This window comes from Triturus cristatus, chromosome 11 (genome assembly GCF_964204655.1).
Source record: "Triturus cristatus chromosome 11, aTriCri1.1, whole genome shotgun sequence".
NCBI classification, from domain to species: Eukaryota; Metazoa; Chordata; class Amphibia; order Caudata; family Salamandridae; genus Triturus; species Triturus cristatus.
In genome coordinates this window covers 376,793,728-376,812,430 of record NC_140594.1, presented here as the reverse complement: position 1 = coordinate 376,812,430, position 18,703 = coordinate 376,793,728, and the positions used below count along the sequence as shown (strand labels likewise).

The 18,703-nt window shown below is 45.0% G+C and overlaps 1 protein-coding gene across 1 annotated transcript in view; it reads right to left on the bottom strand.

Moving 5' to 3' along the window:
- Nucleotides 1–18,703, bottom strand: part of LOC146784222 (dysferlin-like) — a 305,315-nt gene that overhangs the window by 218,284 nt on the left and 68,328 nt on the right. Inside the window, exons 3-4 of the mRNA XM_085632915.1 lie at nucleotides 4,128–4,219; nucleotides 2,825–2,933 (exon numbers count right to left, since the gene is read on the bottom strand). Coding sequence (XP_085489041.1) covers nucleotides 2,825–2,933; nucleotides 4,128–4,219 — 201 coding nt within the window. The remainder of the gene's footprint in view (nucleotides 1–2,824; nucleotides 2,934–4,127; nucleotides 4,220–18,703) is intronic.

Here is an 18,703-nt window from a genome sequence, read left to right as displayed (position 1 = left end):
CATAACGGGGATCTCGAACCTCGGTAGGCATGAATGCCAACTGCATCAAGTGGAAAGCCATACAATAGTCCTCATACATGCCTGCACCAATCAAATGACCCAGCCACCGGTGGTTGTCATACCATTGTGCTTTTTTAAATTAGTTGTGTTGACGATGCTGCACAGCACCCAGAAAAAATACAATACTGTAGGACATCGCCAAAAGGCAATGCTGGTTTAAAAGGTGCACAGATATTTTTGTGTGTTCTTTAGGCTGATACTGACCTGTGTGTGGCTTTCAAAAAAGCATACAGTACATAAAAGAAGGAGTGGCAATGACAGAAGGTCAACTATACTATTAGATATCACAGTTTGTAGATGATCCTGCCACCAGTTTAGAACTTACCAGTTCTCAAGGGATTACGCTTACGTCTATGTTGTATGGTGATTTCGCAGATACATCCTTCCCCCCAATCTCAAAGTTAGTACTGGACTGTCAAAATAAAGGTCTCCACTGGGTGGGCCCATAAATTGACCAGGAGATGCCCTTATGGATATGGACCTGGCTGACTCAACTGTCCATCTTCCTGGTTTTAAACAGTCGGATTACATAGGTATTTCGATAACTGGAAGTTTTCTGTTTAGGGGACCATATTAAATGTTAAGTTCCAGACGAAACCTGCTTTCCAGAGTTTAGCCCTCTTGAAGTTAAACTGACTATGAGTAAACTAGAAACTATTTTACCCAGGTTCCTAAAGCATTGGATATGTTCTAGCAGATAGAAGGAGCTCGATACGTCAGACGAACACTTGTGGGAAATGGCAGTCCGGGAGCAGGACATAACATAACATCTATGCTAAATTCCATCCAAGCCAAATAAAAAATTTCCACGGTGTGTATTACTTGCCTGATCACCTATGGAAGATGAGCAGAGGCACTGCCCCTAACTGCCTTAAATGCGGACACACAATGAAGATCTCCTATTTGTTATGTGGAGCTGTGGTATTATCCAGAAATGCTAGCATGAGATCTTACAGTCCTGTTCGCTTTCTTAATGTTGCTCCTTGCTAAGCGATGCATCGGTATGCACTGGAAGTCGCCGGCGGCATGGGTGGGGGCGGTCAAGAAATGGGGTAAGGCGGAGGAAACCGCACTTAGAACGGAGGAGGCCCGAGGGATGCGCAAACACCCGATCTCCATGCCCTGGGCCATGTTATTGCACTCCTTCACGCAGGAAACAGCGGCTGCAGCGAGTACTCAACCGATAGATCCCCTGGGGGCGCCAGCGACCGCAGAGCCCTCCCGGGGAGCGGCGCGGGCAGTCCAAACGCCCGGGGCCTCGCAGTGGCAGGTGCCGCATGCTCTGCCACCGGACCCCTCATAGGCTGCGGCTGGTGCCCCGGCCCCCCCGGCGCGCTCCCCCCTCCCGGCGTCCGCGCCCCCCTGGCTCCCCCCCCCCCCCTTTTTCTGTCCTTGCTCTCTCACGCTGGTCCAGCTCTCGAGCGCATAGTTACAAGCATTCCTGATAGCCGACATAGTGCACCCTTCCCAACCCCCTGGTTCCTTGCCCCCAGTTCGTTCATAGTTATCCACTGGCTGCATTTCTCTCGCCTTCGCGGCACTACGCACAAGGGTCCAAACACACTGCGCGGCGCCCCTGCGGCGCAGAGATCAGGCCGCGCTCCGGTAGGACACGCACAATGGCTGCTCCCGGGAACACACACCGGTGGCCCTACTCAGGATAGGGCTGGGTGGCCTGGGTGCCCACAAGACTGTGAGGTCCAGAAGGCTACGACTGAGCGCGCTTGCTATGTAAATCTCTGTGCTGATGGCGTTACCACCTGTGCCTGTGTATGTCTTTCCATATAAATGCCAATAAAAACGTTTTTCAAAAAAAAAAATGAGATCTTACAGTCCTATCACCTGTACTGTGTTGCCATTTAAATCGTTCCCCTTTCATTGTCATAAAAAGGGATTGCAAGAGGGGAATATACTTTTATTGGTCTACAACTAGCCAAAATAAATATTGGAGATCTGAGACTGCACCCCAATCTCTCCAGTAGTGGTTAAGAGAAATAAAGAGGTGCTCCTTAATTGAATATGCAATATATAAAGCAAGTAGGTCCTACATAAGCATAATAAAATCAGCAGAGGGTAGCTAAAGTATTTCCATATTTCAGTGGTATAAAATCACGTTTGAGATGATTATCTTTCTCTTGTACAAATGCCTCATCACATCAAGGGTTTGCTACGAGGGCATGATTTGTATTACATTTATAATGCTCTTCTCTGTTCTTAATTTGTAAATCTTATAGTTCTGTTGTAGAATACCATTAAATGGTTTAGGAAAAAAGGTACAGGAATGAGGAGTGAAGTACAATAAACCTGCTCTTACTTTACCAATATTCTGGTAGCATACATTTGTTCTACAACACTCTGCCAAGTCGATATAACAACTTTGGTCTTCTGGTAGTAAACCTTATTGTTACTAGGCCTTTCTTCCCTCCTCTTTTCTTCCTCTCCATTTACCCAACCCCCTTTCTTCACTCCTTTCCACCATCACCTTTTTCCTCCTCACTCCTCCTTTCCATTCTACTGTTCCACACTCCTCCTCTTCCTGTGTCATCTATAGCCTATTTTCCACCAAGCTATTGATTTTCAGCTTTTGCCTCATCTAATCTTAGCCACTTTCCTTCCTTCTCTTCCTTTGCCTCCTTTTCCCTCTGTCTTTCATTCATCCATGTTTCCTTTTTTTGTCCTGCAGCTCATATACCTTTTGACTCATCTTCTACACATCTTTTCCTGTCCACCTTTTCCTGTCCTAAAGTTTCCTTCATTCACTGACCTCTGTTGGCAGATGGGAGCTGTCTAGCAGAACTTGGTCAGTCAGTGACAGTGGCACCATCGGATCTGCGACGAGTGATTTCAGATGTACTGTACTGGAACCAAACACCCTGTAGATTAAGAGAAGGTAATTTTATGGGCAAGCGACTGGAATTTTCACTCAGATTATGAAGGCATTACAAAGGCCCAGTCTTTCTGTGATTTACTCTCAAGAGAAATCTTTGATTGCAAGTCAATAGTAGCCCTTCGTTCAGAAGTCAAGGGATTATATTTAGATGTCTATTGGTGATTTCAACCCTAACCCTCCCATGGACAATGTCCACCTTACTCATGATAGATAACATTTAGTACCATTAGAAACAAAAGGCATGTGTACAGAATTATCAGTTACAGTTTTCCCTCTTTTAAAATGCTGGAGAAACGCAGAGATCACAAAAAAGGTACGCTTACTAGATTTCTAGGGAAAAAAAATCTGAAAAAATGATAACTTATCAAAACAGCAATGGATTTAGATTTTACTACATACATTACCAATCTTAGCAGTGCTGACCAGCATAATATAAGAGGTAGGTTACAACAAACATGATAAAGGGCATCTCTCTTTCACAACTATTGCTAAGTTTAATGATGAACAGAGCTAACCTGCTCCTCCTGAAGCAATACACTACTCAACAAAAACAAGTCTCAAATATTGTTTCGAAAAGAGGTGTCTCTTTATTCCATGTTTGGAATAAATGCAATAAATACATGCACATGCTTTCTCTGTGGTCCCTGTATTTTAACCATAGAATATGGATTCCATATAGACACAAAAGGGATAATAATCCACAACATCTATTGTTTGGAGAATTACAGATGATTCTCAACTAGTAATATAGCCATAATTATATTGATCAAACTCATTCTCATAACTATTGAAGAACTGGTTTTAGCATGTGTTAACCATGTTGTAAAGGAAGTACAATAAGTTTCTTCAGACACAAAACAAAAAACCTGCACTTGCCACATAAGAGGACATTAACACCAGGTACCAAACAGAGATGTTGAAAATTTAGATATTTTACAGCCCGAATAACAGCCTGACACATTCCTTCACAGAAGCAATCGGGGTTCTTGTAGAAGCTCCATTCACAGACTTGACATTTACAGTGTGGGAAAATAAACCTTTCAGCTTTTTTTGCACAGTTTTCCATCTCCCTGTACACCTTCTTCCCCACAGTTTCTTGACTGCTCCCTCTTCTAATGAGCTATGCCGCCCACCCATATCAAAATTCCCCCACACCCTGTACCACTGCCCGCCATACCCATCTCTGGAAAGGTCTCCTGCATCTCGGACTTGGAGATTGATAACAGAGGTGCTGTCCAGATGGATCCCAGCAAGGTCCCATTCCAAAGTCTGAAAAGGAAAGACATTTTGAGGTGGATGGGTGTGCGCTATTGGGGATGATTCTTCTCTGATGGGCACTACCGAGACACAGGTGTGAGGTTCAGGCTGGATACTTAGGGCTCTCAACTGAGACTTGAGAGACCCACCCATCAAATACTGCAGACCAGCAAAAAGGTCAGAGGCCTGAGCTCCTACAACTACCTGGTCTCTGTAGTCACCAAAAGAAACTGTCATCAATCATCTAACAGATCACCCACTACTAGCTGCACAGCAGATTAAGATACATATCCTAATCATTCCACCCTCGACAAATAGCTACAAATAATGGTGGCACATGCTTTTGGCCTCTGCCCTCCCTTCAACCAGGCTGGCATCATCTCTGATCAACACCCAGCCATCCCGTTTAACAACTGGCCAACTTGTTTTTTAAATTACACTTGTTACACTTATATACAATTTTATAAAATCATCAATGTATTATTATAAAGCCGTCATATGACATCATTCAATCATATCAACAAAATAATTTAGTTATGAAGCTTCAGGAATTGGAACCAGATGACTTAAAACATATTCAGAGCATTTCTCACTTTGAAAGACTGGTGTTCCATCATGCCCGTTTCCTCATGTTAGTTAGCCAAATGTCAAGTGCTACTCAACTCCATGGCGAGAGCAAGTGACAACCGGCCAAACTGAGCCATGACTGGCAATGACATCCAGTCGTACGTATAAGTCTAAATCACTGTTTAGGAACTCAATAACCTACATGCTCTGTGTTGCTCATCCTTGCACTCCACTCATACACCCCTTCACCCACTCATTAGCTCATTCTTGCTTTAATCTTCAACAATAACCAATCTACAATAAAACACACACGAACACAGCAATCCTACTAAAGATAAACTAAATTAAAAAAAGGCTGCTATCTAAAGGTGGAGGTCATAAGCTTGCAATAAAAAACACACACAAAAAATTAAACTTTGCAGCATCTTGTAAAGCCATAAATACACTCACTGCTGTGGTATGTGCACATCTCAGTGCCAGTGCTTATAATAAAAAAATGGCATGAGGTTGTTCAAGCAGGTGTACCTTTTTATTCTATTCCTGCACCAATACAAAAAATAGCCTTTTTTTCTGCACATTTAGTGCTATGTATTGGTGCAAACCCAACATAAATTTATCATTGCAGTCTGAAGTTATAATGAAAAATGTGGCATTATTTTCTTTTTCTAAAAATAATTTGCTAAATATTTTGTTGCATTTTCTCAAATTGACAAATATAAATCCCAGAATAGCCAAGAAATTGTTGCCCTGAATGTCTAGAGTACAGCAATATCAAATACATCTTTATGGAAAATGTAGTCTGCACAATCAAATATGTAAAAGTACTGCAGATCCCAAAATTGTGTCACAATTACGGTTTATGGTGCACTGTTCAAACTCAGTATTATATGAAAGCATTGAAATGATATATACTCTATTTTTACACAATCAAAAATATCTAATGGGGCAAGCTAGACCTCCCTTGCTCTAACTGACTGGCCAGTAGAACACACTTGAGCATGATGTTTGTCAGATTTTTAGCAATGTTTTCTCCCAAAATATCGTAATTCCCTTCAGTTTCCCTCATGCGGGAACATATCCCTGTCTAGGTTTGACCCCATCTTTGTTCCTATAGGTCTCCTGAGAGTGGGGGTACCAGGTATGTACGAGTATTTAAGGACTCAGGGTCTCCGCAAAACTGGGTGTAGTGCATTCGGGGAAATGCACTAAGCAGTTGCAAGAAAACAAAGTTTAGGGTATCTGTCTTTCAGTCACATCCCTGAGCTATATGTAAACATTCTACAACCTTATATTTCAAACATCTACACATCCTAATCTTCAATCACTAGAAGGCCAGACCTCCCTCACACAAATTGGCTGGATGAAGATCACAATGAAGAGGACATTTATTTACCCCAAAACATGGCAGTTTCCTTCAGTCTTCTTCACAGAGAAATAGATCCCGCCCAAGGTTTTACCCAAATTTGTATTTCCCTAGGCTTTTGGAGTGTGAAGATGTGGGTGGATTTTTGTAACGCCCTGAACGTCTCAGGATCGTTTAACAGACACGATAATGAGAACGCAACCACTTGTGAAGGTTTAGTTATTTTAATGAAGGCAAAAAGAATACAAGGAATAAACAAAGGTTATAGTCACTGGAATCCTCCAGGCTAAGTACGTTACCAGCCCACAGCACGGATGGTCCTAACCGTCCTCTGCATATACGCCGATCCCGGCGTATGCCAACAGAGGGCAGAAATGAAATGGCTGACAATGCCAATCGGTAGGCTGTGAGGGGCACGAAGAGTGTTGGGGAGAATCGAGGAGTCAGGGAAACACCCAGCCGGGGTCTCTACCTGAAGGGAGCAGCCGCTCAACCTCTTTCTCAGACTGCACCGGGACGCGGAGTCACCTCCTGGTGATGCGTCACCGATACCCCAATCACAAGCAAAGAAGACTGAACCGAGAGCAGCCGCTCGATCGATCCCGTGGACTTCCGAGTCTGTAACGCGGCAAACACCTCCTGGTGTGCGTTACAGCTGGCAGTCCCTGTATCTCTGGTCGGGCTGGGAGTTACGACTCCAACCAGCAAAAGCGCCACTGCGCTTGGACTCAGCCGAGTCAAAAAGCGAAGCTCAATGGTTATCCGGTAGAGCTTCCGGGTCCTTCACAGGTGACGATGGGGCAAGACACGGCCCAGGGAGTAACGACTCGACCTACCTCCGTTCTTGCCTTACTGGAGGAACACTGCTCTACACTAAGCAGGTACGTCGGTGTAAACACAATATCCGACAGCGTTGTACCTCCCGGTTCCTCCCTTTATAGGGCGTGTGTTCCTTGAGTTATGTAACAGCTCTCCTGTTTACATAAGGGCGTGTTTTCCTTGAGTTATGTAACAGCTCTCCTGTTTACATAAGGGCGTGTTTTCCTTGAGTGATGTAACAGCTCTCCTGTTTACATAAGGGCGTGTTTTCCTTGAGTTATGTAACAGCTCTCCTGTTTACATAACCTCTCAACCGCTAAGCATCCTGGGAGATGTAGTCCGTTTTCGCTGGTTACCGTTTTCCTCCCCTCGCATGACAGGAATTCTTGACAATTTTGCACAAGTCTTAGAGTGATCCACAAACTAGCTAGTGTTTTTTTATGTTGCCGATTATATGGTTGATGTCAGGAGTATTTGGACACAAAGTAGTCAACCATAAAACTACAACCTTGTTGTGTGTCCTCTATAGGGCCCACTGTAGTTTTCCCTTATGTTAGGTCAACTGCTCACGTTGCACACGTTGTAGGCTGTGTCTGCATTGCACATGCTACAAAATAACATGCTTTATTTTGTGCCATACTGTTATTTTTTAAATAGGCTGCACATGTTTTATTATTCTGCTTTTCTGCTGCGATTCAGTCTGAACATTTAGTACAAGGTCAAAAAACACTGCCGTTATTCTCTGTGGACGGACACTAACACCTAGCCACAACAGAAGAGAGCCAGCTGCTTTTTATGAGTAGGTCATTTCTTATCAAATAAGCCGAGACTTGCCGTTTTAACAATAGATAGGAGAATTTCCAGCAGAGAAGAGGTCCTAGAACCAGAGCACCAATTTTGTCCATTTTTAGATGCAGACCATCTAACGGACAATGCCAGGTATGGGGCCCATCACTATCCATGAGATCTTAGTATAATATTGTGAGGCTGGTTTAAGGCAGATACACCAATAATCATGATCTGGCTTTCCAATGTGTAGGGTTTATTGTTGATAGTGATTAGATTACTACGTTTTGTATGTGTTTGTATTGCAACACAGTTGCTTTAAAATAGAGCAGGATATTTTCAATAAATAGTGTAAACTGGTTTTGTGTCTTGTTTCTGTTTATTATAGACAAGCATGAGTGAGACAAAGAAAGGTGATGACCTTTTACCGTGGTTCCCTGAGGGGACTAGAGTGTTGTGCCGACTTACCTGCTACTCTGGGAAGGTTAGGAGTTGAGGTGACACTATGAGCTAGTCTGGAATGGTGTGCATAAGCACTGATGCGCTATGGCGACTCAGTCTCTACATACTGACGTTCTGTGATCCCAGGCATAGTTCTGTTAAAAAACAGAATCCCTGCAACATGCCGCCACTAACCTTTGATCAGGTACTTATTTACGGGTCTTCTCAGTAGTACTTGTGTGGGTCCATATTAGCCCTGTCACCTCTCATCGGAGACGTCTGTGGTGTTAGGCATTATTTTTACGCAGGGTATAGTGAGCACCAAATTCTGTGTTTTTTTCTAAGCTTGAAAAGTTTAAAGGAAAACTCAATTTTGTGTTGCACTTTGTATACCTTTCTGTTTTCCTTAGGGCTTCGATTTCTGTTAACTGCATACCTGCTGTCCATGCACATGTAACTCATCATGGACTAACAAATGCAGGTGGTGCGTTTATATTCCTATTTGAGGCTAACAACGCTTACCGCTTTGAGGTCTTTTATTCTTGGGTCCATTTTCCAGCTGTGGATGGGAATACTAACACATTCCATTCATACATGACACCTCAAGTGCCAAATCTATATAGATCATATGCGTTATTAGAAATACTTTTGTCTAACTGGAACACCAGGTTTGGTTCCTAGGCGCTCTCCCACATGTAGCTACATAGGTGCACATGGGTCCCCTTAGTAATGACAGGGCAACCTGGCCAGCTTTACATGGAAACACACCAGAAAAGGATATGGCTAATCAAAATCTTTCACAAACACAAGCACTGTACGCTGCTCTAGTTACTCTAAATAGACGCTTGACACAATATGTTTCACGCACCTTGTTGGCTGTGCAGCACAGCGTGGCCTGCCAGGGCAAGCCCAGTTGCCGGCAGTACCGCCCATAAGTCCAGTGATTGTTCATTCAGTTATGGGCAAACTCCCACTTATCGTGAGGAAACTCCATTTTGGATTGCCCAAAAGATCGACCAAATTGAAGCGGTGTTCCTTATACGGGACCACAAGACAGGCACAAAATATTGACTATGTGCTTACTCCACGGGTTCCCGGAATAGGTGATTTTAACACATGGGGGGCCAGTCTGAAGCGCTCTATACCATTAGTCATGGTACTCCATACATGTCAGTTTTGCTGAATGTGTTAGAACAAATACAGAACAAGTACAGGGCAGCTGCTGCCCTGGATTTGGGGATGAAACTAATAGAAAAAGTTCACACGGTGTCCTCAATGATTCTGTCTAACATTAAAGGCGAAGCAGCATCACTGGCTATACGTCAGAGGCTTGCAGCAGTCACACTGGTCAACCAGGAATGCAATTTACCTATAATAATTGCTGATATGTCTACATCCTTAGGACAAAATCTGGGAGTCCAACGACTAAACCTCCTCTTGGCAAACCTAGTAAAGACAAGGAGGCCAAGCAAACCTGCGAATTTGTTAAAAACACATGGGATAAATCTAAACAACAATGGAAAGGTAAACCTTGTGGAGGCTCTCCACTCCCGGAACCCTCTGCGAAACGCTACGATTTTCGTGATCGCACTAAACTCAAGGCTCCAGAAAAGTATCAGAGCTCTGATACTCGTTCTCCTCGTTCCTTACACCGAAAAGAGACACTCAACGCTCGTCTGAAGTAAAGATAAAGACAGAGGCTAGAACTCCTCCATTTAAACCCAAATTTCAGAAAAAGAAGGTTGTGGCCATAACTTCAAAATATGCCACTAACTGAGAACCCTGAGGGAACGCAGTCTCACTGAGCAGTAGATGGCTGCTCCTTAGAGAGTTCTGCTGGCCGGACCCTAAATCTGTCAACTAACCTGCGTTACGGGGGCATTTGATGCTGGAAACTAGCTGCACAGCTCTGCTCACCTGACTCCTACCTGCCGTGGCTGATTGTCTGAGTCTGCAGGCTGCTGCGGGGTCCCAGGGGATCATACTGCCTGGGTTCTGTCGGGACCTGGCTGGGTGCTGCAGCGAGCTGGGGCCCTCTGTTGAAGCGGACGCAGACCAAGATGGTCTCTTGTGATCACTGGCGGACTGAAGCGGTCCGGGCCCTCAGAGCCGTGCCCTGGCCTATTCTGGCCCATTTGGAATGCCAACCTGAGAATGCTGCCCTGAAAGTAGGATCCACGGCTCTCCATTGGAACAGGTGAGGCCTCTTCCCACTGCGACTGCCGGAGGTGGGCCTGTGGCCCCACTGCATCGTACCTGGGGTAGCCTCTTGATTATCTGCAACACCCAGTGTGGCGCCCATATCAGTTGCGGGAGCGGAGGTACCTATGGGATGGAGAACCACTAGGCCAATATCCTGGTGGCCACTACTACAGACCTTGACCTTGAACGCAGATTCGGCCCTGCTCTAGTGATTCCCGACATAGCCATTCATTCACTGCTGGGCTGCAACGCAGGCACTGCTGGCATGACCTTCATTTTCATGTTTTCTCCCCGGGCCAAGTTACTAAGCGATCGCTCACTTTGCTACTGCTGCAGCCTAGTGGCCCCAGGCTTTTACACATTGGAGTTTTACACAGAACAAGTCATTCCTAAGCGCCCACTGTAATCCTTTATAGTATACCGGCACGGGTGGCATCAGAATCTGTGGCGTAACACTGCTTTGCTGCTGTGCCTGCTCATCCCTCCTGTGGCTGCATTTGCCTATGGTGTGGTGGGGCTCAGTGAACATTTGTCTCCTGTATGAGTGCATCACCCTCAACAATAGGACCCGTTAAAGGAAGTCATCCTACTCTCTCATGCTTAACTGCCTGCTTTGAACTGCCCATGCTGTTTGCACTCTTCATTGCGCACTATGGGTAAGCATGATGCCAAACAGTCAAAATTATCGTTTGAAGGCAGGCGCCTTACATGTCAGGCCGACCAGGGCCAAGATCCGGACACTGCTGAGGCTACCCAGGAAAGGGGGGATCCACAAGACACAGACCTGCATGCGCTGCTGCTAGATGTAGAGACTAGCCTAAAAACCATACAACCAAATTAGACTTCCTTACCAGAAGGCTGGATCAAGTCAAACAACACGTCGACAAACATGAGAACAGGCATGATATGTTAGAAAATTGGATCTCAGATGCATAGGATTGACAGGCAGAATCAAAAGAATATATTTAATGCACATGGACAAAGTGCTAGACCTTAATAAAGCAGAGAACAAGATCTGGAGGCAAGATCCAGAAGGAATAACCTCTGAATTACAGGGATTCCTGAAACCACCGTCATTGCCAGGATGGAGGACTTTGTTGAGACCTTACTGCACGAATTCTTTGGGGAGGATCTCTCTGCGGTCTTTATCGATGAGTGTGCCCATGGATCCCTTAGCTAAAAGCCACCTCTGGGTACACCAGCTTGCCCCATAGTAGTTCGCCTGCTGAACTATTGAGACCGCAATGCGATACTACGGCTGCGTGGAAGCGTGGTTCGATTAAACATCAACGTAATAACATATCATTCTATCCAGACTTCACACTATTTGTGCAGGCGTCTCGCAGGGAGTTGTTGCCGCAAAGACAATTTTAACATACCATAGGCGCTCTTATACCTGGCCAAGATAAGGGTGCTATTTGACGGTAAAACAAACTATTTAATCAATGCCAAGTCTACTCTAAAATCTGCCAAACATGCGGTGGGCGCGGCGGTCCCCAGGGGCTTCACCTCGTGCGCGGCTCGGCGATAAGGATTAAACAACTAATGGGATGGTCGTCCCAGCTTGTCTGCCATGCTGAATGGCCCCTTGGGGGCCATTGCGCACTAACACCACGATATAGTTCTCTAACTGTTGTCAACACCAGAACTCATCATAAATTTCTCTAAACTGTGTGGTTGCTTATATTACTTTCAAGGCACAACGTGGCCCTTCTTTACAAGGTCCGGCCACCCAGCTATCAGTGGTAGGGGTATTCACTCGGTGTTTCCCTGTCCCCACGAGATAATTCCCAACCTAGTTCTCCTTTTTATAAGTAGTTCTTGAGGTAGAAGGGCAATGCATCTCAACCTAACTGGCGGGTTGTGGAGGGAACTGTTTTGTTACTGTATTGGTTTTTTGCCTGTTTTTCTACCACTTATCATGCCACATTGCTACCTTTTAACACTAATTAGTTGTCAATCGCTAGAACCACGTCCACCAATGTCAACAACCCACCCACTTGACATTATATGTGCTTAAATTGACTACTGTATCCTGTATCCCCTGGCACATTTGTGGCCTCAATGGCTACAATTAATGACTCATCTATTCATACGTACACAGACACAAAACAGACATTTGCTTTTTGCAAGAGATACATCTACCAGGTCCTTCCACCCAGAGCCTATGTACCAGGGGGTGGGGGAAATTTACTCTTCGGCATACTCAAATTTTGCGCAGGGAGTTGCTGTACTTTTGCGCAAAGATTTACCATGGCAAATGTCTAATTCACTAGTCGACCCCGATGGGCGATATAGCATACTTGTGGGGTCCCTGCACAGGTGGCCAGTGACACTGGCTGCGGTGTATGGCCCCAATTGTGATGATCCTGACTTTTTCACCGCAATGTGGGCGAAGATATGTAGTCTGGGCCCCTGTGCTCTTATAAGAGTTGGCAACTTTAACTTGAGTACGCTGAGAACTACGAATGTCATGCATGCCTTTCGCACTTGCGCGGAGGTGAGACTCGCTATAGGCGTGTTTTCACAAGCCTTCGTCACTCCCACCAGGATCTCTATGTAATGGCTCACCTGGATTTACTGCAGGAACGACATGGATGGAAGTGAAGCTAAATCCCATCTTCCCTCACCTACCTCCTTTGCCCAACTTAGTCAAAGCAAAAGAGGGAAGGTGGGGAAGGAGGTAAACAAAACAAGGAAAGGAAGAAGGGGTAGACGTCCGCTGAATCTTCTGTGGGGGTTGTCTTCTAGAACACTGAAGGAGAAAGCACAAGGTGAGTACTAAACATGGGTAAAAAGAGCTGGCTATAAGTTACCCCTCCCCTATTTCTAATGAGATACCTTGAATGGAATATGCCAAGTGCGTGAGAAGAAACTACTCCGAGGGACGATAGAACACTCCCACTGTCTACAAGGAAGGACAAGGTTCAATATGTAATAGGACTGTGGAAGTTTGCATTCGAAACAAGAAGGGAACAATAAGATACAAACCTATGTTAGAGACTCCATAGGGGTGGATAGGACCCTTAGTCAAAAAATATTAATGTACCCATTACTCCCTAGTCAGGAGAAAACACGGGGGCGCTAGGTGGCGCGCGAGCGAAATGGCCGCACTTTGGTGAGGCTCCGATAGCTTGGTAAATAATCCGCAATTATCCTCCCCTTACAACTAATAATCTATTCCAAGCGACATCGGAGCACAGTGAGAATAATCTTTACCGGCGACCGTGATTGATTCCGGAGCGTAAGACAGTCCGGGCCGGCCTCCTTTGAGCGGCCTGGAAGGTAGAGGGAGACCTGACCTGAGTCAGCCCAATCTTGTTTCCGTCCAAGACGTCAGGAAGGGTCGGGGATTCTGGATCTCGCTAAGGACACAGAGACTGGCGCGCTTTCCCAGGTGCCTCAGATGACCGTTGAGTTGCGGGATCCGGGCGAACTGAGGAGGTGCGGCATTCCCTGGCTCTCCTCGCTACTAGGCCTGGGCGGTAAATTCCGTTCGACTCTCGGAATTTGCGGAATTTGGGTAATTTCACGTTCCGCGGAGAACGGGGAATTGCCCAAAATTCTGCGTTCCACGGCTTCGCAGAATTTTTTGCTTGGTTGCGTTCTCAAAATGCGTGTTCGCGAGATATTTCCCCAGGGCGCGCAAACAGCGTTCGCGAACACGGAAAAAAAGCATCGCGAACAAGCAATTCCACCTGTTCGCGGATATTTTTTACCGTTTCGCGGAGCTTTGCCTAGCTCGACTACGCAAATTCAGCCATCCCCTACTCACAAATGCGGAGAGGCAGACGGCAGCGGAGCGCACACTACAAGTAAGAGGGCTCAAGAAGTTGCAGCAGCTGGGACACCACAGGCCGGGTGGTAGAGGACGTAGTCGTGCTCCGATCTGCATCGCAGAGATTCGGGCCTTGCTGGGTGAATGGCCCCGAAATATAAAGCGCTAAATCCCAATATCCTTCTCAGAACTCTTCCTGCTAGGTCTTGATGTTCCGTCACAGGTAAGTTCTAAGGGGGGAAAGGGGTTGGACAGAGAAGAGACTGCTCCAAATCTGCCTGTTCTGCTTCGTTAATTTCTTCTTCTTCTTCTTCTTTTCTTACAGGTCTGACAACAGTTACTTTGTTATTAGAATTTACTGGAATTATAACTTACAGTTCTTTCTTCTATTTTTTAAAATATATTTCGTATCTTACCAGAATGTCTTGGAGGCTTGCTTCTCTTCTTACTTCTCATGTGTAGCGGCAATGTATGAATGAGAAGTCTTCACTCTACTCTGTTCTTTATTTTAGGTTCGCTCTGCACTGGATTTTTCCTGAACCCTTTTTACACAAAGAAAATAGGCAAGTGTGTGTGTGTCTTAATTCATTTAATTGGTGTGTCTAACTTCCTTTACCCACTTTAACTTCCTGTGAAGAGATGAAAGAGAGAATGTATTCTGGGGTTCTGGCGCTGCCTTGGTACTAGCCTTTATCTCCTTATTATATTTGATGAACATAAGAATTATGGGAAACTTCTATTTATGCCCTTATAGGAGTTTCTGCTCCTAATAGCCTGTAATCTCTCTTACTTTTTAAACGGAATTGTTTCTTCTTGTTCTAGTACTTAGAAATAATAGAATTGGGAACCCTGAATACCTTTTTAGAAACAGGGAGAGAAAAGTCTCTTCGCGTCTATTATCTCCGAGACGTCTGGCCTTTGTTTGATTTATTTAAACGCGCAGTATGTTGAAAGCATTACTCGCGTTTAAACATCTTACTTTTAATTAACGGAATGCATTTTCCTCAGACGCGACATGCGAAGGAGTCACAACCGCATCTAATTCTTTTAGCACTTAAACCAATATAGAGCTGTACAATTAACGCAGGGCAAGTAGAAAGTGTTTCCGTGTTTTTCCTCAGCTCTTTGGTTAAGAAACCTTCGGTGAAGTATTTAATGAGTTTTAGACTGATGAGGCGCTTGAGTCAACGCGCCCGCTTCTGACAGGACGGAAACGAAAACTATTTCAGCTTAATTAAGAAACCTTCGGTGAAGTATTTAATTAGTTTAAGACTGACGCGGCGCTTGAGTCAACGCACCCGCGTCTGACAGGACGGAAAACGAAAACTGTGTCAGCTTAGTTAAGAAACCTTCGGCAAAGTATTTTAATTGTTTAGACTGACGCGGCGCTTGAGTTAACGCGCCAGCGTCTGACAGAACTGAAAACAGTAAACAGTGTCAGCTGAATTATTATCTCCAAGTTTCATCTCACTGTTTACTGATAAGGTCTGTTAACATACGATCATTTTCTGCTGCGCAAATGATGTCGATAAGCTTTTATTTCTTAGAAACCTTGACAACTTATTTCTTTATGCTCTCTTAGAATTATGCAGTAAATATTCTCATGTTACACTAACCTGAATCTGAAGGGAATTATTAGGGTACCGGCGAAGCTAACCCCGTAGATTCCGCAAACTACCCTAGCTAACTAACACGACGCAGGGAAAACAGGTGCTCTTCTCCTAGTTTCTTCAGTGAAGTGCGCAGTAGAATGTTGACGCACACTTCACCAGGTGTCCTAAAGCCTAAACAACTAGACTGCTGACAGCGGAATGCTGTAGCAGTATGTGCATGTTGGCAGCCATCTTGGAGTTCCATCGATGCCAACATGCACTCCAGCTTAAGGAATGAACTGACTTTTGATAATTTTGTAGGGAGTAGAATGTAGCCAAAGTTGTGTTAAAACGAGGAAACCTCCCGTTGTGGTGCCTATAAACCTGTCGCCTGATCAGGTATCGACGGTCCTCACTCGGGAGCCTGACTACTCGCCAACTTGGCCAATCTTCAACGTAGGGAGGGTTCTGTGTTTTTTGAGCACACAGATAACACGTGTCTCGGATGCAGAGACGTCTGATTTGACCTGACGATAAGTGTCTCTCCCTGACTTCCACTATTTATCACTTTATGCACTCGGTCCTGATGAAGCGCACAGGGATCCACTAGGGACCAACAGAATGCGCAAAACATGTTGACCATCACCCATTTTAGTACATCACACACCTTTTTCATGGTTTGAGAGCGGTGGGAACACACTGGTCCCTCCCTTTATTTAGCCTGAAGGAGAGTCTCCAAACCCGACTACCTTTTTAATTTACCCTAAGGACCCATCATGAAACTTGTCAGGGTACTGAGAGGTAATTTTAATCTCACTTGCACCAACTTGCTTGGTCCACACACCCACATGCACAAGTGCGGCACCTCCTTAAAAAGATCTCCATCAAAGAGCCCTCTTGTAGGGCCTGTGAGGGACTGCAGCACCACTCCATGAGGAGCATTGCCCAATGATGATGCTTTACACTCGCAAGGGTGTGTGAGGGCACAAAAGATAACAGGAAGTCTATCCCCACTTCAAGCACACTCAACTGTTATTTGGAGATATTTACGAGTCACTCAGAACCATAGCTTGGTTGTAGAGTTCTTGTCCTCTCTCTTAGGAACTGTTACCACTTTGTTATAGAATATTGCCTTAGGAGCAGAGGGACAGGACCTTCCCCCCCCCCCTTTTTTTTTCAAAATCTGCTCCTAGTCCCCCCTCTCATGATCGTGTTTACCTACGAACCGATAGTCATACCGATCCATAGATAATCGCATCGTAGAGGGGTTACTGCCAGAAACTATACAAAAGACATCTCACCTGTGGCGCTCCTTCAGTGCTGAGGAACACTGGTTGTAATAGACCAAAGCATAAATTACAGCGAAAGACGATTGGTGCAAGCAGGCATAACAGGGGGCAGCAACAAAGAACACTGGGCGATAAAAGAACGCAATACCCAAGACAATGGGAAAAACTGATGGCAAGCAAGCGAAGATGAATTTTGAAACCAAAAAGGGAACGAGCTTGCAACCAGAAGAAACTGAAAGCTCAGATATGCCACCCCCATAAGTTTCAACACCTTCCCAAGAAGGCGAATTGAAGACCTTGATATTGGCCATTCAAAAAAGCCTTACCTCCATTGAAACTAAGATGGACTCCATGACCACCAGAATAGACTCCATAGTACTTCGCATAGACAAACATGACGCACGTATCAGGAGACAGAATGTCGCATCTCTGATGCAGAAGATAAAGCAAATGGAGTTCATAAACAAATGTCACAGCTAGACAAGGTACTTAAGGTGAAAGCCGCAAAAAATGAAGATTTGGAGGCGCGCTCTTACGTGTTGTAGGAATACCAGAAAGAGCCAATACAGGAAAAATGGAAGACTTCATAGAGCGCATGTTGCGCACTGTGTTTGGCGCGGACGCATTCTGCCCTCTTATGGCGGTGGAAAGAGCACACAGATCACTGGGCCCCAGACCACCACCGGGGGCACGACCACGGTCAATCATAGCAAGAATGCTGAATTTTCGCGATAGAGATGTAACGTTGCGATTAATAAGAGAAAAAAGTCATCTTAATTGTGAGGGACAAGACTTCACAGTCTACCCAGATTTTACAATTGCTGCGCAGGACGCTCGTAGAAAATGTATTCAAGTAAAGAAAAAGCTGAGGGAAGCGCGAATAGACAATGCCATGATGTATCCAGCGCTTCTACGCGTCAAGCACCAGGGAAAACAACACTACTTTGTTCAGGTGCAGCAGGCGGAAGAATTTCTCAAATGCTATGCTGGAACAGATAAACAACAGCAACAAGAAGACTATCCCTCGCGAACGCAAACACCCACATTGGAATGATCTACACAACACAAGAGTGTTGCTATCACCTCTCGGCAGGTTATAAAAGACAAATAATGGCCTAATCACGTACGTTAATGTAATAGGACGAACAAATTTGATGGAGAATACAGATGAGAGCAAAGATGTCGCTGGATATGGATAGTAAGGTCACAATGGACTGTGGTTAACAGATAAGTGAAATACAGGGACATGTTAATAAATATGAACCGAGCACCCCTTCCCCTCTCCCTGATTCCGCTCTATACAGGGGACTCACCAACTGGTGGGGAAGGGTAAATCATGCTTGCCCCAAGTGCACCTCTAAGGGAATTCTCCTAGGTTTTGAGATTAGCATGTGTTTTTGGTTACTGGGGTTTTTGGGTGGGGAGGGCAATATGTGTTAATGATGGCGCATTTTTCAGGAATGCAAGATGAAAAGATATATACGTGTGCATGGTTGGATTACCATTCGCAGTGATATCCACTTTTTGGCTCTTTGTGTTTTCCTAATACAAATTGGTGCAAACTAAACAGCTACAAGAAATACAATTCATCACATGGAACGTTAGAGGGCTTGGTGAACCACGAAAACGGAGACAGATCCTAGCTTACTTAGAACGACA